Consider the following 26,640-nt stretch of genomic DNA (forward strand, 5'->3'; position numbering starts at 1 on the left):
TCACTCTTAGATCTCAGACATGAAAGACTTGTGTGCATCTTCCTCAAAATGCCAACTTATTTTCTAATGGATAAAGGGTGAGACGGGAAAGGGGAGGAAGAGGGTGGGAGAAGAAATGTTGACTCTTATTTTAGCCCCTTGAAAGAACGTGAAAGATAAATAAAAGTGACTTTGTCACAGAATCATTAACATCTGAAACATTAATATTTTATCAATGTCAAGAGGAACGCCGAAACAAGAAAAGGAATGGTCCATCCCAGTCTTTAGGAAACTTCTGGCCTCCAGTAACTTTGGGTGAAGATATATAATAAGTATATAGGTTGAGCACTATTGTGAAAGAGCACAGTTTGGGGGATATGGCATGTAGAGGCAAACCGGATGAACATCATGAAAATGATCGGAGAGGTTGAGGGTAGAGGAAGTTCAGGAGTAAAAACAAACTAAATATAATTATTGTAAAATTGACTGTGTCCATAAAATGTATATAGTATGTATAAGCTGGAAGTAGAGGCCTAAGTGTTGTTGTTCACTAGTTTACTCCAATTAGGGGAGGGGTGGTAGGGTTGGAAAGTAATAAAAGAAAATACAAAATGTTAAATTATATGTATATATATGTATGTATGTGTATATATATGTATGTGTATGTAATATATATATTTGTGAGAAAAAACATATGGGGGATTGGAAGTGATGTAGACAATTACATTGATGGAAGTTACAATCTATCTGCAATATTAAAGCTGATCTACCCCCTAAAAGAAAAAAAACTATGGGTGAGTGCTTAGTACATGATGATCTGTTTGCCACCTAGTGCATATAAAAACCAACGTAAGAAGGGAGTTATTAAACAAATTATGCACAGTAATGTTTGATAGAAAAAAGACAGATTGCTCCTATGAAAAGAACAATGGGCATACAAAATTAGGAGGGATGACAGTGGCAAAGTTTAGGTATCACAGCTAGATTATTGGAGTGGCTGGGCTGCAAGGAAAAAAACATCAGATTCTGTTAAAAGTTTTACTATCCATGCTTCCTCATTATTCTTTGCTTACCAAAACAGCTCATCAAAATCTGAGATGATGCAAGCACAACACTAACATCAGCAGCAATTTATTGGGAAAATCGCACAACAACCTAGATCACTTTTCCTTTGAACAACCAGAGGAAATTAGATAGATGTCCATCCAGAATCCACGTTGAGCAATGTGCTCCCCCCAAAACAGGCATTTCCCATTGATCTAGTCAACATCAAAACAAATCATGGTGATGAAACAGACCAAAGTGGCACATTAGGGGGACTTCTACCAAGTATAATCTCTGAACGTATCAAAACACATCTCTGAGTTTAAGGCTAAATTCGGATTAATAAATTAGGTATTACCTATGGTATAAATTATAATTCCAGATGATTGGACTAGGTTGGGTACTTAATTTTGAATAGCACAACAACACATCCAAACACAATACAATTCTTATGTTATTAATTATAGGGCATGAGTAGTGAGTAGACCTGATATAATTTCAGATTATGTGTGTTCCTTGGGGTTTTGAATGACACCACCCTGTGTATTATGATGAAAAAAATATTGTTTTATGATGTCAACAAGATAAGAGGTTTTTTTCTAGAAATTATACAATTATGTCTAGATTATAATCAGGTAGTCTACTAGGACGATGTATAGACATGGGTTTATGTCGGTTTGTGTAGCTGCCAGGCCTGTACTTTATCACCATCTGGTGGATATTTGTAAGATTGCAGCCGGCAGGTGCAAGAGGTATACTGAAAACGTTCAAGGTCATGAAGATCACTCCGCTGATTATCTTTCCAAAAATAGATATCTTTCTCGCTTCCCTTTTGCACATATGTATAGTTAGAATTTTTTTATCCATTTTTTCTTGAAAACAAACCAATTTTATCCAATAAGTGAAATATGTTTCAAAATAAGATGTTTCTCGTCGAACTGTTGTTCATTTCATTTCCAGATTGAACGAGCGTAGTAATACTTTGAAGTGAGAAGACCTACACATACTGCGTTCAAGCAAGAAACAAATCCAATCGCTGCTGTTTATTCGTTCTTAGACTAGGTTGAGTTTGTAAGTAGGTAGAAATATTGATATCATATTCACATAAATCACCAAAGATTCTGCTAGACATTAAGTGTATGAATTAACTTTATGTGAAGAATAGAATCTGTAAATTTACATGATTTGAAGTTGGAAGTCAAGTTTGTAAATGTTGTCAACTAGCATGCTAGTTAGCTAGCAAATGTTGGCTGGCTAGCTAAACAACATTCCTGCTGCGTTTTTTAGACATCACGAACAACGAACACTTATCATGTTAGCTTGTTGAAAATAAGTTAATGAAACGTGTTTTTTAATTGTAACATTTTAATGTGCATAGATAGTTAGCTGTCACTCCAATGCTAGCTAGCTAAACTAGCTTTAAGGGGCCATGTGCCTGCCATGCAATTTTTTAAAACTTCATTGTGGAAGTAATGTTAGCTAGCCAGCCACTGCCCCAGCACATGCTTTTAATTTTGTCAACCAATTTTTCTCTTTTCACTTTGTGGTTGAAATAATTATAATTGGTAACGTTTTGTTGGCCATAGCTAGCCATTCATGTTGGCCATAGCTAGCCATTCATGTATTAGGCGTTGGCAAATAATGTGCTGCAAGTGACTTTAATTTATCTTACAAGGAACATAGTTATCCGAATATTTTAGTAAATTCATTGCAATAACGCTGTCTTCTTTTTAGGTTTTAGAAGTTGAAAATGACTGGCCGTGCACGAGCACGATCAAGGGGACGAGCGCGCGGTCAAGAGACCGTGGCACCTGGCATGGTTAGTCTGCATGAGCAACTACTTAATATGCTTTCTGTTAACTAGGGCCTGGAGTTTTTTCCTGGTCCTATGATACATATTATTACAGTAGTCAATTTTAACACTTTAGTTTTGTTTGTGACGAAAACATTGATGTACTTGAATCTTAAGCTGTTTGTTAATCAAATGTAAGAAATTACAGTTGTCTTACCTGATATGAGTCTGTGATCTTCTTACCTGCAGACCCCCTTTCAGGAGACTGCACGAGAAGCTCCCCCCTCTGAGGGTGAGCTTGTGGGTCGAGGAAGACAGAGAACTGCCCCAGGGGCTGTGTCCTCCGAAGGTGCAGTGCTCTTTTCATACATCCTCTGGATCATCTAATATGACACAGTAACTCCCAAAACAACTTTGATTATGGATAGCTGAATTTAATGGATATGAAAAAATACTGTGCATACATTTACAATGAACAACGATAGAAGGCTGACTTAAAGAATTTGTGTTTTGATTTTTCACAGCCGTTATTCAGATATCTGCAGGGTTTCAGCAGGTGAAGATCGGAGAGAGAGGTGGACGACGCCGTGACTTTCACGATGCAGGAATCAACACCAGGCAGGCCATGGAACACGTGAGAGAGTCCAAGTCTGGTGTGTAAATGGCTTATGACTACATGGTCTGACAGGAATTGCCGTGATACATCCTTATTTAAAAACCCCAAAAGTGTTACTGAGCTAAATCATTTAGTAAAGATGTCAAAAATAAAATTGCGCTGCCTGCAGTCTGGTTTAATGGTAACCGTTGATATTTCCTCAGGTTTCTCTGGCTCTCCCATTGAGCTGAAAGCCAACTTCTTCAAAATCCTGTCCCGCCCTCAGTGGGTGCTGTACCAGTACCATGTGGACTTCAAGCCCGTCATGGAGTCACGGCGCCTACGTTCTGCCCTCATGTATCAGCATGAGGAGACACTAGGCAAAGCTCGCACCTTTGATGGAGCCCTCCTCTTCCTGCCTCACAAACTGCACAACACGGTACAGTACACTGGAGGGCACTATTCCTCTGGTGGCTTAATATAGTCATGTCAGTTAGTACTAACTGCCTGTGTAACATGGGATTTACAGTTAAAGGTGCAATATGCAGAAAGCGCTCCACCATTTCCTGATTGCTAAAATTCTAATAGTTCGCTTAATTTCAGTTTGTGACAAAACAAGAATCATTTTACCATCTAAACCGCTGTGAAATATATTTTAAATAACCCAAAATATTGTATTGTACAAAACCGAAAGTAAAAGACGCAAAACTTTCTGAATTTGGTTGGGTCGCCAAAAAGTTGCGTATTGCAGGTTTAAGTTTCTCTTAAGCAACATAAAGGCTGATTGGCACCTAGGTGCTTTTTAGACTTACATTAATAAGTTATTCTAAATATGCTGGGTCTTTATATACACTTTCTTTGTTTATAGGAGACTGTGCTATACAGTGAGACCAGAATGGGAGAGAAAGTCCAGATCACTGTCACTCTGACCAATGAGCTGCCCCCAACTTCCCCAGTGTGCCTGCAGTTCTACAACATCATCTTCAGAAGGTCAGAACACCCACTGAAGGGTCATTGTCGTGTTCACAGCTTTGAGTTTCAAAACTCTGAAAATAATGATATTCCATATCTGTAAAACATAGGACAGTGACATGTTGACACCAAAACCCCAGCCTTGGCTCTACTCCATCATTGCCTAATTTTCAGAGTGCTGAGGATGCTGAACATGCAGCAGATTGGACGCCATTACTACAACCCAACAGACCCCCTCAATATCCCACAGCACAGGTCTGTATTTCACTAGCCTCAACAGTGGAATCTATGGAGACTAGAGAACCAGAATTAAGCAGTGTGATGTATTTTGTCGTTCTTCATTGTGTGCTGTGTGTGTTCTTCAGGCTGACCATCTGGCCTGGCTTCACAACCACCATCCTCCAGTACGAGTCCAGCATCATGCTGTGCACGGACGTGAGCCACAAGGTGCTGCGCAGTGAGACGGTGCTCAGCTTCATGATGGGCCTCAGGCAGCAGAGTGGAGATCAGCGCTTCCCAGAGGCCTGCACCAAGGAGCTGGTGGGACTCATCGTCCTCACCAAGTAAGACCCACTACTACATAGTGCCTTCAATACTGAACTACAGGAGTCTAATCTGAAAAGTATTAACCCTTTACACTTCTGGGAATTGGCCTATATGGATAGGGCTAAATTGAAATGTTTCTTACAGAATAAATATGAAAGACATGCATAGCCATGGTAGCAATCGAAAGGGAACAGTTTATAGATAAAGGGACAATTATTAGACCGAAGGTGAGTACACAACAGTTCACCTGACACAAGACTAAATCCAAACATTACACTGTTAATTTTATGTGCGTTTTACATTTACTGTACTTTTCACCACATTTGTTAATAATTAAATCTGAAAATACTCTGGATACATTCAGTAACATAAGACTATTCCTGGAAAATGTGGGGTAGGTGCAACATAAGACCAACAAATGACAAGGGTTTGAGTGAGAGGACTATCTGGTGTCTCCAAGTAGCCACACACCTTTCCAAAGTGTGTACAGTTCCTAAGCATTTTCAATGCACTTTTAGGACTTAAAAGAAGAGTTTTCAACAATAATGTACTTTTTTGAGCTCTCCTAGCTGTGCCGTTGAGGAACTAGAGCAATCACATATGTAGTTTACTTTGGAACACAACTCTGCATCCCCGCCATCACACAATTACTTTTGTTGTTTACGCAATCCAAAAACGGTACATTATAAATCGCAATCTAGGTCAGGTGGGCATGATTTGAAAGCTTTTTCTATTGCCAACATTACTAGCAAAGTTATAAAATAGGATCTTAATGTTACGCTTTCACAAGGCAATTTAAAGAACCGGATTGTAAGTTTGGTAGCTTGGCATAGAAAGGAGTTATGAGCAGGGGTTGGAACTGAAATTATTTTCCAATCATTGTGTTCTGAACAGAAACACTTTTTTCGTTTAGTTTCGACCAGCAAAATAAAGTTCTGAACTGGTTCGAACCCAAAAAAAATCGAATCAATTTATATTGGTCGCATACACATATTTAGCGGATGTTACTGCGGGTGTAGCGAAATGTGGGTGTTCCTAGCTCCAACAGTGCAGTAACATCTAACAATACACGTATAAAGAAAAATAGTAAAGTAATGGAATTTAGAAATATTAGGACAAGCAATGTCGGAGTCTGGAGTGTATGTATGTACAGTGCATTCGGAAAGTATTCAGAACCCTTAACCTTTTCCACATTTTTAGGTTACAGCCTTATTCTAAAATTGATAAAAAAAAATTTTTGGTCTGAGAGTCCTTTAGGTGCCTTTAGGCAAACTCCAAGTGGGCTGTCATGTGCCTTTTACTGAGGAGTGGCTTCCGTCTGGCCACTCTACCATAAAGTCCTGATTGGTGGAGTGCTGCAGAGATGGTTGTCCTTCTGGAAGGTTCTCCCATCTCCACAGAGGAACTCTGGAGCTCTGTCAGAGTGACCATCGGGTTCTTGGTCTACCTCCCTGACCAAGGCCCTTCTCCCACGATTGCTCAGTTTGGCCAGGGGGCCAGCTCTAGGAAGAGTCTTGGTTGTTCCCAACTTCTTCCATTTCACAATGATGGAGTCCACTGTGTTCTTGGGGACCTTCAATGCTGCAGACATTTTTTGGTACCCTTCCACAGATCTGTGCCTCGACACAATCCTGTCTCGGAGCTCCATGGACAATTCCTTCAACCTCATGGCTTGGTTTTTGCTTTGACATGCACTGTCAACTGTGGGACCTTATAGACAGGTGTGTGCCTTTCCAAATCATGTCCAATCAATTTAATTTACCACAGTCAAGTTGTAGAAACATCTCAAGGATGATCAATGGAAACAGGATGCACCTGAGCTCAATTTTGAGTCTCATAGCAAAGGGTCTAAATACTTATGTAAATTCTTTTATTCTTAATATATTTGCAGAAATTTCTAAACCTGTTTTCGCTTTGTCATTATGGGGTATTTTGTGTAGATTGAGGAAAAACAATTATTTAATCAATTTTAGAATAAGACTGTAACATAACAAAATGTGGAAAAGGGATTTCCGAATGCAGGGTACTGGGCGGAGGCCGGCTAGTAGTGACTATTTAAGTCTGATGGCCTTGAGATAGAAGCTGTTTTTCAGTCTCTCGGTCTCAGCTTTGATGCACCAGTACTGCCCTCTCCTGGATGGTAGCGGGGTGAACAGGCCGTGGCTCGGGTGGCTGAGGTCCTTGATGATCATTTTGGCCTTCCTGTAACACCAGGTGCTGTAGATGTCCTGGTGGGTGGGCAGTGTGCCCCTGGTGACGTGTTGGGCACCCTTTAGAGAGCCCTGCGGTTGCGGACGGTGCAGTTGCCGTACCAGGCGGTGATACAGCCCGACAGGATGCTCTCAATGGTGCATCTGTAAAAGTTTGAGGGTTTAGCATGCTGACTAGACCGGGCGCGCATGTTGATTTTGTCCATCCACACCAGACATGATCAGGACACGCATGTTGAAATATCAAAATTAACTCTGAACCAACTATATTAATTTGGGGACAGGTTGAAAAACATTAAACATTCATGACAATTTAGCTAGCTAGCTTGCTCTTGCTAGCTAATTTGTTGTGGGATATAAACATTGGGTTGTTATTTTACCTGAAATTCACAAGGTCCTCTACTCCGACAGTTAATCCACAGATAGAAGGGTACACTGAGTTAGTTTCTAGTAATCTCGCCTCCTTCAATATTCTTCTTCTTCTGACTTTATATTGGCGGTTGGCAACCAACTTTAAGGTGCATTACCACCACCAACTGGACTGGAGTGTGGACCTCAGAGCATCGTTCAATCAGATTGTCAGTGATGTGGATGGGGGTGGGGGCGTGCTCCCTCTGCTGTCTTCTGAAGTCCACGATCAGCTCCTTTGTTTTGTTGATGTTGAGGGATAGGTTATTTTCCTGGCACCACTTCGCCAGGGCCCTCACCTCCTCCCTGTAGGCTGTCTCGTTGTTGTTGGTAATCAGGCCTACCACTGTTGTGTCGTCTTTAAACTTGATGATTGAGTTGGAGACATGCGTGGCCACGCAGTCATGGGTGAACAGGGAGTACAGGAGGGGCCTGAGCACGCACCCTTGTGGGGCCCCTGTGTTAAAGAGCAGAGTAGTGGCAATGTTGTTGCCTACCTTCACCACCTGGGGGCGGCCCGTCATGAAGTCCAGGACCCAGTTACACAGGGTGTGGTTCAGACACAGGGCCCTAAGTTTATAGCGTTCCTTTTTTTAAACAATTTTTTTACTTCAATCAGTGCAGATAGAGAAGGCAAGGTAGTTGTTTACATGCGTGATGGACAGACAAGTATAGCCTGGTGCAAGAGCGAAAGAGGGTTGAGGAGGAGGCTTGATGGGCTGGGCATCTTGTTATGATATGCATTATATGAATTAGGTCCACATAATTATACCTAGAAAGAGTGGCTTCTATTGGGGAATTTTGAATGTCCTTTGAGCTAGCGCGCTAACAAGCTTGAGCTAGCTAGCTAACGAGCTTGTGTGTGTGCTGAGCAGCACCAGAATTAAAAATATGTCTTACCTTTTTGTAACTCCCATGTGAAACGTGATAACTAGGCCTATAGTATCCTTAACTAGCATTAAAAGTTAATCCATTCTTCTCTAGCTAATAAAAAATATCTCTCCCTATCTTCTGAATGAAGCTTGTTACGTCAGTACAGTAGCCAATGCTTCGGAGGGGGGAGGGGCAGGTAGCCTAAACACGCACAGGCAAAGATTTTCAGCTTGCAGGCAGACACTGGAATACGTTTCTAAGGGACAGCGTGAGGGCTTTGAATAGGCACTTTGTTGCGTTTTGTTGTGGGACTTTATTTTACGGTTTTCTGGTCTGTTCCCTGAACCGGTTCCAACCCCTGGTCATGAGTGCATTCAGCTGCGTGTGCTGCGGGGAGTTTTCTTCACAATAAACAAACATAGGTACATTCTGTTCAGAACAACCCAGGGTATGACGCCATGTCATCTTGTAACTGTACATCAAACACAGTGGTGTTAAACATTTGGACTCACAGGTGTTTGGCTTGCTTGTGTGACATCAAAGCTGTGTTTATTATAATCCTCAACGTCTCATCTTTCAAAATATAGCATTTCCCTCACTCAAACAACAAAAATGTTGGTCAGTTACCGGGAGGGATGGGGGCAACTGCTTGTCGTGCGAGGTGCTCAAGTTCAGAATGTTTGTCAGTCAAAACCCATATAGCTCCGTGAAGCAGAGAGACAGAGCTCTGACGTCATGTATAGCATGTTAGTGGCCAACTGCCATTTTCCAACCCGTATACAAGTAAGAGTGTAAAGGGCTAAGGTCTTTGCTTCCATTTATTTCACATAAGCACTATTGATAACATGTTAAGATTCTGCAAAGGATAACAATGATGTTAATGAACAACAGAAAATTAGGCTACATTTTAATGTAAATGCATAATTTCCCTTAGGTACAACAACAAAACCTACAGGATTGATGACATTGCGTGGGACCACACTCCCAACAACACATTCAAGAGGGGAGACTCTGAGATTTCTTTCAAGGACTACTACAAGGCAGTAGGTTTTCTCCCTCACACACGCGTATGAGCTGTTGTCACTTAATGGAACCTTGACTGAACTAATGGTGGTTTAATGTCTCTTCAGCAATATGGTCTGGACATCACTGACGGCAACCAAGTGCTTCTGATCAGCCATATGAAGAAGATTGGTCCTTCTGGAGGACCACCCCCAGGGCCGGCCATGCTTGTCCCCGAGTTCTGCTACCTCACAGGTACCACTGACTATAACAAAACACTGCAAATGTTTTTTAAGTGTTAGACGTACTGTCGTGCCAAGTATTATGTGACCAAACCACAACTTTTGGCTTCTGTTTGCCTTTTCTTCAAAAGGCCTGACTGACAAGATGCGTGCTGACTTCAACATCATGAAGGACCTGTCCACCCACACCAGACTGACCCCAGAGCAGAGGGAGGGGCGGCTCAACCACTTCATTGGGAACATCCACAAGTAAGTTTAATGTCTGTGGTTCCTATTCCCCAGCTTTGATTGATTACAATACTGATCATCTCTTTATTTTGCAGGAACACTGAGGCCCAGACGGAGCTGAATACCTGGGGACTCAACTTTGACAACAAACTCCTGAGCCTCACAGGCAGAGTCCTCCCTGCGGAAAGGATTGTGCAGGGATCCAGAACGGTATATAATCCAACACAAAATCAAAGTTTTAGTGGTGTTTATATTTTTATTTATTTTTTATTTTACCTTTATTTAACTAGGCAAGTCAGTTAAGAACAAATTCTTATTTACAATGATGGCCTACACCGGCCAAACCCGGACGACGCTGGGCCAATTGTGCGCCGCCCTATGGGACTCCCAATCACGGCCGGTTGTGATACAGCCTGGAATCGAACCAGGGGGTCTGTAGTGACGCCTCAAGCACTGAGATGCAGTGCCTTAGACCACTGCGCCACTCGGGAGCCCAATATTAGTATATGGGGGTGGGGCGTCTTCCTGCGCTTTCCCGATTTAACAGGTTAACATTCAATGTTTGTCAAGTATGGTATTTTCAGCAGCTGTAATGTAACCGCTATTTTTTGTGTTCTCTCCTAGTATGAGTACAACCCCTGGCAAGCAGACTGGTCCAGGGAAATGAGAGGCATCCCCCTGATCAGCTGCCGACCGCTGGAGAACTGGTTCATGTTCTTCACCCGCAGAAACAATGATGTGGCCCAGGCCCTCCTGCAGACCCTCAACAAGGTCTCCACGCCCCTGGGCATCCACATGCAGAGGGCCATCATGTGAGTGCACACACACACACACAGAGTAAGATACAGAGAACTGTACCACCCAGTTGTATGGAATACCAAGTGAAGCCTTTCTCACCAGATAAATGACTTGATGTCCCAGAGTTGACATAACATTGCATTCTTCCAGGGTGGAGTATGAGGACCGGCAGGAGTCTCTGCTCAGGGCCCTGCAGCAGAATGTTAAGAAAGAAACCCAGATGGTCAGTAGTCACTCAGCTAATGTCTGGCTAAACATGACTGTCATGGTGTTATTACAAACATGTTGCAGCTGTATCTTAGGAATCTATGTCAGTTGTGTTGGGTTCCTTCCTAAGGTGGTGGTGGTCCTGCCCAGCAACAGGAAGGACAAGTACGACAGTGTGAAGAAGTACCTGTGTGTGGACTGCCCCACACCCAGCCAGTGTGTGTTGGCCCGCACCCTCGCCAAACAGCAGGCCCTCATGACTGTGGCCACCAAGATTGCCCTGCAGATTAACTGCAAGATGGGGGGAGAGCTGTGGAGCGTGGAGATCCCAGTAAGACACATGCACAAATCAAATGCATCCCATGTATTTCAATGGAAGAATGTGCCTATGCTAAGCCATTACACGTGAAAGACAACCACCTTACCTGCCTGTTTTACAGCTGAAGCAGCTGATGATTGTGGGCATTGACTGCTACCACGACACGGCTGCTGGCAAGAGGTCCATTGGAGCTCTGGTGGCCAGTCTTAACCAGGGCATGTCCAGGTATGTGTCCATATAGCCAGGAGGCATGCTTGGACCCTTTCCCATCAGGGTTTGTTGCCAAGCTAAGAGTCTGATGGCAGAAACTGATTTTATGATGAATGAGTTAACAATTAAACTAATGGGACATACCTCTGATTTCCCAGGTGGTTCTCAAAATGTGTGCTACAGAACCGTGGACAGGAGATCATGGACGGACTCAAGGTGGCGCTTCAAGGCATGTTCAGTCAAATCAAACACTTGTTACATAAAAGGAACTATTAAATGCTCACTTCAAGTGTTTTTCTATGATCCATTTGAGCCAATTTAGTGTCACATTTGTGACAGCTTTTTCAAAGTCTAGGGTTGAAAGGGTTTTATCCCTATTGAAGTTTGTGACCATGATCCCCAGTATCCTGAGTGCAGGCTCTTTCTTTTCCAGGTGCCCTGAAGGCGTGGCTGAAGCACAACAACTGCCTGCCGTCACGTATCATTGTGTACAGAGACGGAGTGGGAGACGGGATGCTGCAGAGCGTGGTCAACTATGAGGTGCCACAGATCATGGAGTCCATCAAGACCATGGGACACGACTACGCGTAAGAGACAATCTGTTCTAGAGACTTGCCACTGTTATTCTAATGCTGATATTGTTCTTTCCTGTGTTACCCCCTCCTTACTTACTTACTTACTTTATTGTCCCCATGGGGAAATTTTGTTGCAGTGTCATGTACACATTTAAAGTGGCGTTAAATACAAAACAAGATTGACAATACAACTTTCAATAACAGTCACGCACCAATAAAAGTAAGAAATAAGAAATAAAACATTTAAAACAAAGACTAGCCTGCTGGCCTTACGGGGTCAATGGGAACATTTGCCCGAGCTATTTAAGAGGGATATCACACCTGGCACAAATGATTGTCTCGTTCTATTTTTCCTGCTGAGGGGTGCCCTATACCTACGCCCAGAGGGGAGTAATTCAAAGTCCAGGTACAGGGGGTGACTTGGGTCTAAAATGATTTTGTGAGCCTTACGGAGGGCCCTGACCTTAAAGATCTCATCCAGGCCTGTCTGTTTGACTCCTAGACCCAAACTCGCTGTGGTGGTTGTGAAGAAGCGCATCAGTTCCAGGTTCTTTGCCCGCATCGATGGCAAGCTGGCCAACCCTCCCCCTGGAACATGCATCGACACTGAGGTCACCCGCCCAGAATGGTACGATCACTGATAAATCAGTCAATGTCAATCATGGAACTGTAATCATGTGTGACTACATATCCATATCGTCTTTCTTTCCTTTTCAGGTACGACTTCTTCATCATCAGCCAGGCCGTCCGTATGGGCAGTGTCTCCCCAACCCACTACAACGTGGTGTACGACAGCAGCGGACTGAAGCCTGACCACATGCAGCGACTGACCTACAAACTCTGCCACATGTACTACAACTGGCAGGTAGGCTGTAATCTCGTAGCTAGTTGTATTGCAAACATTCCTAGCTGAAGACTACTGCTGTATCCATATTGGTTATTGATTGCTATGTTGTTGAGTATTGTTTCTTTCGGACATGATAGTAAGTAGTATATTGTGGGAATGCATGGTCATTGGCTTTCTGTGTGCTTATCTCCAGGGGATCATCCGAGTGCCTGCACCCTGTCAGTACGCCCACAAATTGGCCTTCCTGGTGGGCCAGAGTATCCACAGAGAGCCCAACATGAACCTGGATGACTTCCTCTACTACATGTAAGAGAACACGAGCTACCTAAAGAGTACATTGGAGAACTTGCTTTCCTTGAAACTGCTTGATTTTTGTTCAGGAAAATAGACTGAATTTACTTTGGGGTAAAGTGGTTAGGATATTCCCCAATTTACAGGAGAGTGAAACCAATATTTTTTTTATTTTTTTTTTACACTTCAGCAATTTGTTTCTCTTCTCTGTTTTATGCTACTGTTTTCTTTGAAAAAAATATTTTTTAGATGGTAATTGCAAAGTGTTTTATTTGTGTGGCATGGTATGAGACTGTTTTGAAATGTTTGCTACCTCAGCTGTTATTTTGGCTGTACAGTGCATTCGGAAAGTATTCAGACCCCTTGACTTTTTCCACATTTTGTTACGTTACAGCCGTATTCTAAAAATGGATACAATTGTTTTTTCTTTCTCATCAATCTAGGCACAATACCCAATAATGACAAAGCAAAAACAGGTTTATTACATTACATAAGTATTCAGACCCTTTATTCAGTACTTTGTTGAAGCACCTTTGGCACCGATTACAGCCTCAAGTCTTCTTGGGTATGACGCTACAAGCTTGGCACACCTGTATTTGGGGAGTTTCTCCCATTCTTCTGTGCAGATCCTCTCAAGCTCTGTCAGGTTGGATGGGGAGCGTCGCTGCACAGCTATTTTCAGGTCTCCAGAGATGTTCAATCAGGTTCAAGTCCGGGCTCTGGCTGGGTCACTCAAGGACATTCAGAGACTTGTCCCGAAGCCGCTCCAGTGTTGTCCTGTTGGAAGATGAACCTTCGCCCCAATCTGAGGTCCTGAGCGCTCTGGAGCAGGTTTTCATCGAGGATCTCTCCGAACCATCGGGTTCTTGGTCACACCTCCCTGACCAAGACTCTTCTCCCCCAGTTGCTCAGTTCGGCCAGGCGGCCAGCTCTAGGAAGAGTCTTGGTGGTTCCAAACTTCTTCCATTTAAGAATGATGGAGGCCACTGTGTTCTTGGAGACCTTTAATGCTGCAGACATTTTTTGGTACCCTTCCCCAGATCTGTGCCGCAACACAATCCTGTCTCAGAGCTCTACAGACAATTCCTTCGACCCTATGGCTTTGTTTTTGCTCTGACATGCACTGTCAACTGTGGGACCGTATATAGACAGGTGTGTGCCTTTCCAAATCATGTCCAATCAATTGAATTGACTCCAATCAAGATGTAGAAACATCTCAAGGATGATCAATGGAAACAGGATGCACCTGAGCTCAATTTTGAGCCTCATAGCAAAGAGTCTGAATACTTATGTAAATAAGGTATTTCTAAAAACCAGTTTTTGCTTTGTCATTGTGGGGTATTGTGTGTAGATTGATGAGGGGGAAAAATAATAATTAATTTAATAACTTAATTAATAATAATTAAATCAATTTTAGAATAAGGTTGTAACGTAACAAAATGTGGAAAATGTCAAGGGGTTTGATTACTTTCTGAATGCACTGTACCTCTTTGTTAACTATCACAGTGAATATTAAGGTTATTGTCTGGCTTGAAAAAAATTTGTTCAAACTTTGGAGCATAAAAAAAAGCAGTTAAATCAATTGATCAAAGTAATTGTGGATCAAGTTTTGTTTGTAATTTGATTACCCTTCAGTAAAAGTGTAGTACTGGTGTTATTGCATTACTGTCTAGCACCCTCAAACTCAACTCTGGACCTCAAAGCCAGTGCCATTGCGTTTTTTAATTGTTCCCCTCTAATCAGGGACTGATTTAGACCTGTTACACGAGGTGGGTGCAATTAATTATCAGGTATAACAGAAAACCAGCAGGCTCTGGACCTTGTAGGATAAGAGTTGAATACCCCTGGAGCAGTTAGTATTTGAAGTTGTGATAATTACATGTCCCTTTCCTTTTTCAGGCCTATGCCCTTTTCAGAGTAACTCAATTCTGTCCATACTCAGGACTTTGATATTAACGTTTATGACTTTATTCAATCCGTAGTGCTGAAGACCTGCACTACATACAGCGCAATAGAAATGTAAAGCCAATGTTCCCGCATTCACAGTAAACGACTTAGTATGTCAGCTCAATCGGAAATTACCTTTACATTTAAATCGCGCTACAGCGCTGAACTTGAGCGATATGGATTGAATCGAGTCCTTAATCCTTTGACTTTGCTGTTACACCATGGCATTCGAGGAATAAAACACAGGGCAAGCAGCATTACAAAATATGAAATTTATTTGATACAAATTTTTGCACATGCACACCCACACAATATTTTGTAACCACCAATATAGGCTGATCTTTTTTTTTTTCATAAAGCTAGCACACAATTGCAGACTTAAATCATTATGGTTTTGAAGACACCATGGGGAAAGCTTTGCACTGTTTGATTATCAATTTTAATGTACAAAAAAGGCAGTCTGAAAATCAAGTATAAACATTTAAAAACAATTTACAAATGGACAAAGTACAAAAAGAGCAACAGTCAAAACAATATGTATAGAAGCAATGACTGACAATTGTACAGAAAGTTGTACAGAATGCTTTTCATACATTCTTTTTTGGCAGTCTCAGTTCAAATCTCATGTAAGTAGTAGTCCAGAAAAAGCAGTGATATAAAGTGAATGGAAGGATGAAATGATTAACAAAATAGTGTAAAGCGTTAACAGATGGAAGGTTTCATTTAACATACAAACTGGACCAGAGAACGCTGGACATCTGCATACTCCTAATGGATAGTTTTGATAAATTAAAATACATTGGCTTTCAATTAATCATACATTCACTACTCTGTGCTAGTTGGGTGCTGACACAAATACAGTACTTCTACCCTTTGCAAATATATGAAATGGAGAGTTGACTTCTGTGAACCTATAGTCAAATTAGTTGAACTTATAGGGGTCGTTATGGAGGTAGACTTGTGTCTTGTTGAAATCACAATTTCTATGTAACAACAATAACTTGATATAGGGCTCTTATCTGATGAAGGTTATTCAATCAAACCTAGTCTCCGGCATAAGTCTAAAACAACATTCTCCTGCTGCAAGAATTGCAAGTTTGGGGTGTACTCTACAAAACTTTTAGTTTGAAACAAAAATAATACCAACTGCTGATTGCAACTTATCCTGGAAACAGTTTGAATTAAACTGGCCTTCAATTGCATTTCCTTCACGTCCATTGTCTTTTACACAAACCTGTGTCAAAATGGGATTGTGAATGCAGTGAATACATTGCATGTATAACATGAAGAACAAAATAAAGTGCCTTGTATTTATTTCATTAAAGTATTTTGTGCCAATTATAGTATTCTCCTCCAAAAAACATGACATTCGTACAAGTAATAAACTGCACATCACTAGTCTTGATCAACATAATTTGCAAATACATTTCATTTTCAGAAGTAATGCAATGACATGAATGCATACAGGACATAAAAATGCTCCACTCACTGGACAAAATACAAACCATTGTGCGTTTATAAGGCAAATACATGGAGGTTGGTTTTAACTAGGCATTTCATGACCATTCAACAACAACAAAAAGATACTGAATCTTGAAACCCTGTCCTATCTCATGTGCTTGTCCAGAGTTATTTCGGTGTGTCTGAAGAACTGATACTTGCTTATCAAATTCTCTCCAGACCAATCTGACTCAAGTCTTTCTGGAGATTTTGCATATTTTACCACTGCACATATCATGACTTCAGGTGCTGACTAGTTAAATGTGTACCTGGGCTTGAATTGAACTGAGTACGAATGTGACATTTAGGTTTGTATTGAATATTCTGTTTGTATGTAAAAAAAAAAAAAAAAAGAAAGAAAGAAAAAAAAAGTACTCTATTTACTATTCGTTTAGCAAATTTGGCTCATACACTGTAGATTCTCTCATTATAAAAATGCACTGACAAAACATGCAAATTGAGCCTTGAGTTCTGATAGAAAAGGCCAGCAGTTAGCATGTGCTTTCAAAGGTTGGATAGGCATTTTCATTCTGGATGTGGTTTAGGTAAAACATGCAAACCTCCCATACTGTTCAAATGACCTCAGCTGCCTGACCCTAAAACTGCTATTTTCCTTGCCTCAACATGGGTACTACAATATGAAGGTTAGGGTGGGCCACCAGCAGTAGTATCAAGTATGATGTTGACTGGCCATTCTGAGCCCTATCCTTTGATCTCAGCCCTAAAGAGACGCTGGTCTAAACACCTCTTACACTGAGGGACATTGTAGTCTACAGCATCATCAAAACACCTACGTACCTATTGGCCTTCAAAATTGAGAATATTTCAAATCATCCATCCATTGTAGGCCTCTGCTTCAGATAGCAAAACATAAATGACCAGAGGTTGGCTTATGACACTAAATGTCAAACTATGAGTGAGGTCCCTGAACCATATTCAAAATACATACTGCAATTTACATAAGAAAATATGGTTTCTAGAATACAACAGATTTGTAAGAGTGACTAACTGTCAAATGCCATCAAAATCAAAGTTTTGACCACTATATGTTTTCACAGGACTGCTTACAGTAATGGAAGTGTTGGAGATTAAGTATGATGTGGTTGGTAAGATACTTCAACAAGTATATGAAGGGGTTATTTTACAGCGCCAAGTCTTTTCAATAGTTTCTTCCCTTTGGAGAGCAGTCCCTTTTTCTTTTTGGAGGACAAGTCGCGGGGGCCCCTGATGGGACTGCCAGGCCCCACGGTAGCAGAGCCAGGGATCTGTTGGCGCTCTGTGGGGGAGGTGGCTCTTCTGGGCGGACCCGATTTTTCCAATGGAACCTAATGGGAGACCCGTAAGGGACAGTTCAGCGGGGTTAAAAAGCCAGCCCTCTTGCACCCCAGTCACTACTCCCTTCCACTCAGTCCTTTCTGTCTCAACAGGGCCACCATACCTTTGGCTTCATCAGTCTATCAACTTGTGAATGTTAGGATATTGTCTCTTTAGTGTACTGAGGTGCTGTATACCCCCCTCCCCCACTGCCATTTAGGTACAGTCTTTCATCAAGCTGGTTTAAATTATAAAGACTTCAATGTCAAAGAATGTCCACATACTCTTTACCAATCACATATTTCTATGCTGAGATTCTCCAGAATGGCTATCAATGGCAAAAGCCATGTCTTTCACACAAAAACAAGAGACACAATATTGTATTAACATTATGGGACAACATATGACAGCAGATTTTCTTTTTAAATATAAAGGGCATTCATATACAACTGGGTTACAGTAAACATCTAATATCTAAATATTCCTTCATTGTAATCATGAGCTAAAAGGCTTATTTTCAATTGCACTTAGGAAAGATGTATCCTTAAGATCCCATTAACATGAGACTAGTCTAGCACTGTAGTATATACAGTAGATTGTAGGATATAGCTACATATAGACATGTCCAGATCAATAAGAGGGTCATACTATTCTGCACATTGAACGTTCATAGTTTATCATACGTAGAGAGGGGATAAGTGTTTCAATTTACCAGTTTTTGAAGCAATTAATCACTTTTCACCAGGTAACTTCATCAAGGTTGTTGGAACCAATTTAACCTGCTTTAAAAAAAGTTGTATTTACAAATCTGATCACAAGCAACGTAGATATTTATACAAACTAATTTTTAAAAATGTGATTCTCCATTTCTCATGTTAATTAAAATACAGTTTGGAAATCTAATTGATGACACTTTCTATGAGGAAAAAATGTTAGTAGCTATTTTTGCCATTTCGCATCATTCCTTATGTGAGAGAAAAAGTGCACCCCACTAACAACTTAACAAGGGCATGTGGAGCAGACCACTATCTTGGGTATATATGGGTAAAGTAATGCCAATTAAATGTTTATCTGATTGATTGGAAACCTCAACAAGAAGGAGTTGCCTGTCTGGCAGACAGTTAATTACCATTGGCTTGTTTCTAGCAGAGTTTGATTAGATTAAGTGTGGCAGGGTGCACTACTTCAAGGAGAGGGGAGGTTCTATCTATTAGAACGTTAGTTATAGAGTCTGATTGAATGTTACCACTAGTACTACGGGGAGGCAACCTAGGCGTGCAACAATGGCCTTTTAGCTTACCATGAGTTACAGCAGGAGACTTATCTTGAGAGACGGACATTGTAATGTACAACACCCAGAGAAACAACTGAAGATACCATGCTTCTTGTCTAATGCATTGGCTAGGGTGGCCGTCCTTAAGGTAACACAACAACCTGAATGCTTTTACAATAAACTCACGTCAAATAAAAGCATGTACACTGGGGTCAAATGTGTCATCCTGGTGTGTACCACAGTATTCTATAAATATTTACATCCATTTGAAAAGGAATTAACTGAAATATAAACTGCCAAGATAATGGTCATAAAAGATGTGTGTTGCATACCGGAAACTAAGGGGAACCCATGTCATCTACATTAGACGAGGGCTGCGTAACCTTGGTATCCTCAGTTGCTCACTTACGTGATGGAAACAGAGCCTTTAAGGTGTAAAATGAACACTCTTCTTCTGTTTTGCCAAGCGGGTGAGGAAAAAAATAAAAAATGCAGTGATGGCATTTCAATAGTCTGCACTATGAGAATGACAAATTATAAAACCAACCAAGAAACTCAAGATGAAACCTGCTCATATTCAAACATTAACTTGCAATTATTTGTTAAATACATTATTATTGTAACATTATTTTACAGCTAGTATTATAATTACTTTTGAAATTATACTCTCAAAGAGGAACATAAGCTTCTTGATGCTATTTTACAAGTAAGCAATATACAAAAACAAGGCTTTCAGGCGCAAATACAAAAGTTCTACTGTACTAGACTTATTGTTCACTATAAAAAGGTTCAAAGGGAATTCATGCATCTTAAAGAGAGAACATGCAGTGCTACAGTCTAGATCTTTCATCCAGTACATCAAAACTATTTCTGATCAAACACAGGTAATATTCATAAAGCATTTATTACAATACTTAAATATTCATGTGCAAAAAAAACATTGCATGTTGTTGACTGCTATTTTTCAAGACATTACATGACAAGAATTCAGCTTTTCTTTTATTCTTTCGGTCTATTCTCTTTGAGAATGCTTTATGAATATGTCTACATATTTTACAATGCATATGTTTCCCCCTTCCCCACCTCCCCCCACGGCAGTCAACATAAAAAATAAAAGTACCTCTGTCAAGTATTAATAGTTTTCTTTATATTTCTGAGACATCAACAACGTTTACAGCATAATGTTCCAAAGTCTGAATTCCCATCATATGTTCAGGAATGAAACACTCACAAGCACAGACGGAAAACTAAAGGAGAGTAAGGAGGTAAAGGGAATGGAAAAGAGGGCTAGTACTGCGAGAGAGCATGTACCCTTTTGGTCTTTATCCGCGCTGCAGCGTCCTGGGGATATCGAGGATCTCGAGATGGTGTGTCAGTGAGAAAAACCTCAACATCATGAGGCACTTCTTCTAGAAAGTTGGAGGGAACAAGACCTTTGTGTCCATTGAGCTCGCCCTGAGGGATCACAAACACAGGGTGACTGGCATAGAATGTACATTGGATTCCATAATATAGAGAACTAGACTAAAGGTATATTAAATTATGATCAATTTAAATTGTTTATCATACGGCTACTATTACTATCACTGTCATTTTCACTGTTTTTATTTGCACAAAGCTGGTTGAAGAAATATGAACTACTTTATATCAAGTGTAAGTCACATCTCACATACTTACATAATGAAACCCATCTTCATCAATTTCACCAAAAACTGTTATGACATCACCAGCACAGAATGTCAGTTCAGCCTGTCAAAACAGGTTTGAGTTAAGTTTGACCTGCTTTCTCTACAACAAAGCAGCTTGCATCTGTTGAAGATTCTCTCTATAACCCAAGCACGTGGGATACTGTTAGGGTTTAATTTGTGTGAAATGCTGTACTTCCTATTCCAATCACTGAGATGCATTGTAAATCTAGAAGTGTCAGTACAATCTTGGCAGACTGTTGCAACTATAAAATGCATCAAGTGTTGGAAGTTTGAAGACAGGATTGCAACCAGTGATGTGTATAAACCCTGGATGACTGACAGGGGGCGCTGTAATGAAGCCACCACACAGCCATCTTGGTACTCATCATCCATTGTAAAAAATATTTTGGAGGCTATATAAATGCATTTATTAATGTCTAGATTCATTTTTTACACGTTTATTCTATTACAGACACCTTAATACATACTTTGAAATGATATTATATGAGCTAAAAATATATATATATATTTTTAGTAACTGTCCCCACTACAACAATAAATTACTTAAATACATACAATTTTGTCCTTGAAACATTTAATTGAAATACTGTAGAATTCCATTCATTCCTATGTAGGACTGCTCCTACTGGGGAGTGCCTATATGGCCAACCGGTGGCTTCAAAGCCTCTCAATGGCCAATACATTGCATCAGCAATCCAAGGTTTGTATACATCATTGATTGCAGCACAGACAATAGGCATACCATACTACTATCTACTATCCACTCTTCCAGGCCTCTCCAAAATACACAAACCAAACGTAGGAGATGCCTCAACACACAGACCAAACCGAGGAAGAATGCCAGTGCAGGCAATTGGTGAGGGGCTGTGTTCATGAGAGGGGTATACTGTAGCCCCCTCCACCATGTGTCCACCTCTGTTGCACCTCCTCTGAACACTCCAACAACAGTCAGGGAGAAAACACAGAGAGCGGACACTCCTCTCACTCACCTCCTCATTCAGCATGTCTCTCCCATACTGTGTCTGGGGCCGTGCCAATAGAAAGGTGAGAGTGAGTGAAACCAGGGGGGAAGGGCCATAAGAACAACAGGAAAAGGTTAAGCTACTAATGGGGACCAGGTAATGGTAAAGATGGGGAGTAAATCTGGGGAGTAAGACTGGCTGGTGTATTGGTGCAATGTTGGCAAGGCAAGTAGGTACATCGTTAGTAGTAACAGGGTAGAACTACCTCTACACCTGACTCTAGCAGTACCTCCACATCCACATTGGGGGAGCTCTCCCTGGGGTCATAGTCATACAGTGCCACCATTCTATGTGTGGACGAGGGGTGCTGACGACCACTCCGCCTGTTCCTCTCTGGACAGAGACACACAGAAAGTCATCAATCAATAAGAATGACAAGTAACACACTAAACTAGAGATAATCACCTTACTAATCTCAGTTGTAAAATCACACACTAAAATGACAGTATGCAATGCCTTCTGATCTGTCATGAATGACCGTCTATACTAGGCAAAGGCTGCATGAACATGGTACATGAAGGTGAAAGCCATAATGAACACCCCCATTGATTTACTGAAGATGAGCATGTTCTAGACAATTCTGACAGAAAAGACCCATCAAAAAGAAATGAGGACCAAGGTACTCTTCATGTAATTAATTAAAATGCCTTTATTTGTATGGCATGTTCAATGGAAACAAAGTCTCGGCTGCATGGCCTTCCTGTACTCCCTGACGAAGGCCATGCAGCCTTCGTCAGGGAAAAAAACTTTGTTTCCATTGAACATGCCATACAAATAAAGGCATTTTAATTAATTATATGAAGAGTACCTTGGTCCTCCTTTCTTTTGATGACCAATGTACCCCTTTTACCAATGAGCACCTTCTGTCTACCAGAATCTACTATTGTGTACCTTAGCAGCGCTTCCCTTCTTTCTTTTTTTCTACAAGATAATACCCATAATTCCCAACTCAAACACTCATATAAGAAAACTAAATGTAAAATGTAAAGAAATGGGTGAAGAAGCAAAGCGTGAAGATAAAAAAGATGGTGCAGAAAGAGTACATCTAAAGAGAACACAAACCTCGCTTGGATTTCCGGGACCTGCGGTTTATTGAGCGGCCATCTTTGAAGCGGTTGCAGTTCACTTCACGGGAAAGCAGAGAGAAAAGAAAAAGAAGGAGGGAAACGATTGTAGAGACAGAGAAAGGAGAGTACCATCAGCAATATACATCAGTGTGTAAAGAAAGCAAGCGAGAGAAGAAAAGAGGAAGGGAAGAGAAAATCAGCCCCAAATTAGAGTAAGAAAGAGTAGTGGAGAAAATAAAAAAAACTGAGAGAGAAAGTGGGAGTCCAGGTGCTGCCCTACCTAATTTCTCTACAGGAGTGTTGAGTGGGAGGAAGCCCTGTTTGAGTAGCTGGTCCATCATCTCATCATCCTCAGTCTGGATCTCTGACACCATGTTACAGGGGATCAGACCCGGACGGTCACGGATCTCTGCCCTGTAGAACCCATCCGTGTCCTTATCCCCAAACACCTGACCAGCACAGAGAACAATGTTAGCAGGGGGGAGAAATAGAAAACAGCCACCACCACTACAGTTGTTTTAATAGCAGCTTCACGACTACACAACTACATCTAACCCATGAATGTAAGTCAACACTAGGCCCTTCTGTTGTTAGGATGAGTAAAGCAGATTGGACAACAGCACTGTGTGGATCAGGCTCCCACCTTGATGATCTGGCCCTCTTTGAAGGGCAGCTCCTCGTCTGCAGCATCAGGGTTGGGGGACATGGACAGAGGGTCGTAGTCAAACAGGGCCACAAATATACGCGCCAGGTCCTCTGGCTCCGACTCCTCATAGTACTCTGGCGAGCGCCGCCCTCGGCCATGCCCGCGGCCTTGCCCGCCATACCCATCTGAAACACAGAAGGCACTGCTGCTACTGCCAGCCCTGCTACTGCCAGCCCCCAGCACAGGATAGGCTGGGGTGCAGAGCGGAGTAGAGGGCAGCGGGACGAGAAGATGTCACTTTGTCATGGCTGACAGACATGGGAGAGGGCCATGAAACATGTGTGTGAAAAAGAGCCCAAGATTTCAAGGGGGATTTAAAGAGGTTTGAAGATAGAATGGTCATTCTGCACTATTGTGTCCATCATCCTCTCAAAGGGCACGCCTCTAAAAATGTTGATAAGACCCTACTGTAATTACATACTGTAGCAACATTTCTGAATTTATTAGAACATGTAAGTATTTACTAAACTATTTTTACAGTAAAAAAAAAAAAAAAGTCTAAGCTATCTATAATTGACAGATAGCACAGATTGGCTGTTTTTTCACACATTTACATTTTTACATTTTACATTTTAGTCATTTAGCAGACGCTCTTATCCAGAGTGACTTACAGTTAGTGAGTGAATACATTTTTTTTTTCTTCATACTTTTTTCATGCATCTCTGAATGCTGGTAGGACAGACACCAAAACGACAAACAAAGTACCTTTATAACACTCACAGATACAGTTAGACAGAGGTAAAGTAGGAGAGACACCAGCACATGTCAAGCCAAGCCATGGGATGCAGGTGGAACTACATGACCATGCACATAACAAAGAATGGAGGGAAACAGACTCAGACTGTTCATTGCTGTTTTACTTCACTGTCTCACGGAGCGCAACAGGCATTCATGCGTTCCACTCTTCAAAATGAGGAAGTATGCTTCAATATCAATACAAGAGGGGTGAAACCATGCTCACATTAGAAATACAGCATTAAGCTAAAAGGGCAAATGAATATTCCTGCATTAAATTATAACATCAAATGCAGAAACCTGACTCATCGGCGGCATCAGGGACAGTGAGGGGAAAGGAAAGGAATCCACCTGATATTCATTCACTAGTGGATTTCCTGGAGCTCCATGTCCAAACAAACCACGTTTCAATAGCACAATTCAAGGAACATGTCTGTTAAATTATGTTTTAATGATACAATGTTTGGTTTAGATGACAGCAATTTCATCACGGTGCAATGGAGTGATACCAACAAGACATGAGTGCACTTACTCATCCAATGGTTTTCCTTCTCACTGTACTGTAAACAATCAGTCATGCAAAATCAACAGTCAACAGGGGGAGACTATATGCCCTGGGAGGGGGAGAGGAAGGGTGAAAAGAAGGGATGGGTGAGAGGGAAGGAAGAAAGAGGGGTCTCCAAGGGAGGCCTGGGGTTAAGGCTGCTGAGAGCTTTAAAGAGAGGGGAGGGGACACTCATTCTTCAGCTACAGAAAAAGTGGCCATCTTGTCTTTCCCGGCAGCCTAGTGTAAAATTCACACTTAAGCTTTAGACTACTAATCCTTTCTAATATCAAGTAAGGTTCTTAACACTGTCTTTACTGTAATTTTCACCGTTTATTTATGTTGTTCTAGAGAGAAGCTGGGCCACATACCATCGTCATGCCATATCCTGCGCCGAGCTACACTGCCATGATAGTAAACATCCTTCTTGCCAGGTGAGAGGTTTCCCTCACTCCCCTCACTGTTACTCTCCATCATTGTGATCTCTACAGAAGACACCAATCAGATCACAGCGTTACTGTCAGGGACCCCCCCCACCCACACACACTGCTCTACTCCACGGACCGGCCCATGCCTAGCTTGACATGCTGCTGGAGGGGGAGGGGTCATGGGGAACAGGGGGTGGGATAAGGCAACAGGTTGTACTCTGGAGTTCTTCAATGTAAAACAGCAATGCTTTGCACTGTGTGAGACAGATGGAAGGGTAAGAGAGGGTGAGCCCTCTATACACACAGTATATAAAGTCTATAGACCTAGAACCACACTTAACGGCTTATGCACATTTAAAAAGCCAGTCAGAGACACCATAAAGAGGTATGAGGTTGGTCAGAACTACAGCTGTAGGATCACACCACCACTACAGAGGACTACATGGTTGTTTAAGGTCATGTGTCTATGGGAGAGATGTTCAGCTCAGCTCACAAGGGTAAGGCAACACAATGAATAATAAATACACAACACCAGAGTCCCAGCAGGGGAGGACGGGGCATCCCATCATGTGGTGACCACACTAACCAATGGAAGGAACCATCATGGGTCGTCGCTGTGTGGGGTTGCCGCCATGGACCGGCCTCCTCCCTGAATGGTCTAGCCGGTCGCCATGGGAGCACCCATGGGAGGGGGAGTTCCCTATAATCTTTAGAGGGAGAGAAAAACACAGCGTAAATTAAAACAAACTGCCTTTTACACTGCCTCTCTCACATAACAAATCAGCCATTCAAAAGGATCGCAAAACCATAAGAGCAAATGATATCACTTCCATTTGTCCTTAAGGAGGCAAAATAAGGGTCATAAATAAACCCATAAAATAAAGAGACCAAACAAACCAAAAAAACATCAACAGAACCAAAGTAAATCAACCCCAGACACCACAACAGGATCAGATGTTTAGCTAAAGACCATTTGTTTTTTTGTTCTGCGCATGTCAGCTCCTTGGTGAGAAGAATGCGTGAGCGAGCGAGTAGAGGAAAGAGAATAGAATGGAGAAAGGGATAGTTAGCTGAGGACAACCATAATGGCTTCAGCCTGGGGCCCAAACAAGAGAGAGAGAGACTGAGGCCCAAAGGCTTCTCATCCAGTTAGTCATACAGGATATATGGGACAGAGATGGGGGGTGGGGGATCGAGCAACAAGCTGACCACTGCTGTGTGTAGTATATGAGGAGGAGAGGAGATTCTGTTGAAAAT

At 41.6% G+C, this 26,640-nt stretch overlaps 2 protein-coding genes across 3 annotated transcripts in view; one reads left to right on the plus strand and one right to left on the minus strand.

Annotated features, from left to right (window-relative positions):
- Positions 1 to 1,910: 1,910 nt before the first annotated feature.
- piwil1 (piwi-like RNA-mediated gene silencing 1) lies at positions 1,911 to 13,539 on the plus strand. Of its 2 annotated transcripts, none has more exons than XM_041899992.2 (21): positions 1,911 to 2,098; positions 2,758 to 2,842; positions 3,065 to 3,164; positions 3,340 to 3,468; positions 3,635 to 3,849; positions 4,279 to 4,400; positions 4,557 to 4,637; positions 4,748 to 4,945; positions 9,354 to 9,462; positions 9,550 to 9,676; positions 9,795 to 9,912; positions 9,987 to 10,101; positions 10,516 to 10,703; positions 10,840 to 10,912; positions 11,027 to 11,227; positions 11,337 to 11,440; positions 11,584 to 11,654; positions 11,859 to 12,012; positions 12,503 to 12,628; positions 12,718 to 12,865; positions 13,041 to 13,539. In XM_041899992.2, exons 2-21 carry the CDS (start codon positions 2,774 to 2,776, stop codon positions 13,155 to 13,157), a joined length of 2,565 nt encoding a protein of 854 aa, XP_041755926.1. In that variant the 5' UTR covers positions 1,911 to 2,098; positions 2,758 to 2,773; the 3' UTR covers positions 13,158 to 13,539. The 2 variants fall into 2 exon arrangements, with proteins under 2 accessions (XP_041755926.1, XP_041755925.1); XM_041899991.2 differs by having other exon boundaries at positions 1,911 to 2,094.
- Positions 13,540 to 14,917: 1,378 nt separating this feature from the next.
- LOC121584778 (RIMS-binding protein 2-like) overlaps positions 14,918 to 26,640 on the minus strand; it is a 133,845-nt gene continuing 122,122 nt past the window's right edge. The window contains exons 17-24 of the mRNA XM_041900889.2: positions 25,970 to 26,090; positions 23,614 to 23,801; positions 23,251 to 23,419; positions 22,966 to 23,028; positions 22,109 to 22,236; positions 20,850 to 20,921; positions 20,484 to 20,627; positions 14,918 to 18,681 (exon numbers count right to left, since the gene is read on the minus strand). Of these exons, the coding sequence (XP_041756823.2) occupies positions 18,631 to 18,681; positions 20,484 to 20,627; positions 20,850 to 20,921; positions 22,109 to 22,236; positions 22,966 to 23,028; positions 23,251 to 23,419; positions 23,614 to 23,801; positions 25,970 to 26,090 (936 nt within the window). The 3' untranslated portion in view covers positions 14,918 to 18,630. The remainder of the gene's footprint in view (positions 18,682 to 20,483; positions 20,628 to 20,849; positions 20,922 to 22,108; positions 22,237 to 22,965; positions 23,029 to 23,250; positions 23,420 to 23,613; positions 23,802 to 25,969; positions 26,091 to 26,640) is intronic.

The sequence above is a fragment of the Coregonus clupeaformis genome, chromosome 16 (genome assembly GCF_020615455.1).
Source record: "Coregonus clupeaformis isolate EN_2021a chromosome 16, ASM2061545v1, whole genome shotgun sequence".
Taxonomy (NCBI): Eukaryota; Metazoa; Chordata; class Actinopteri; order Salmoniformes; family Salmonidae; genus Coregonus; species Coregonus clupeaformis.

Excerpts from the sequence above, each read along its gene's own strand:
- piwil1 (XM_041899992.2), top strand. The coding sequence starts at position 2,774 with ATGACTGGCCGTGCACGAGCACGATCAAGGGGACGAGCGCGCGGTCAA. Across the intron at positions 9,463-9,549 it reads TCAAGGACTACTACAAGGCA|CAATATGGTCTGGACATCAC; the intron begins GTAGGTTTTCTC and ends ATGTCTCTTCAG. Across the intron at positions 10,704-10,839 it reads CACATGCAGAGGGCCATCAT|GGTGGAGTATGAGGACCGGC; the intron begins GTGAGTGCACAC and ends GCATTCTTCCAG.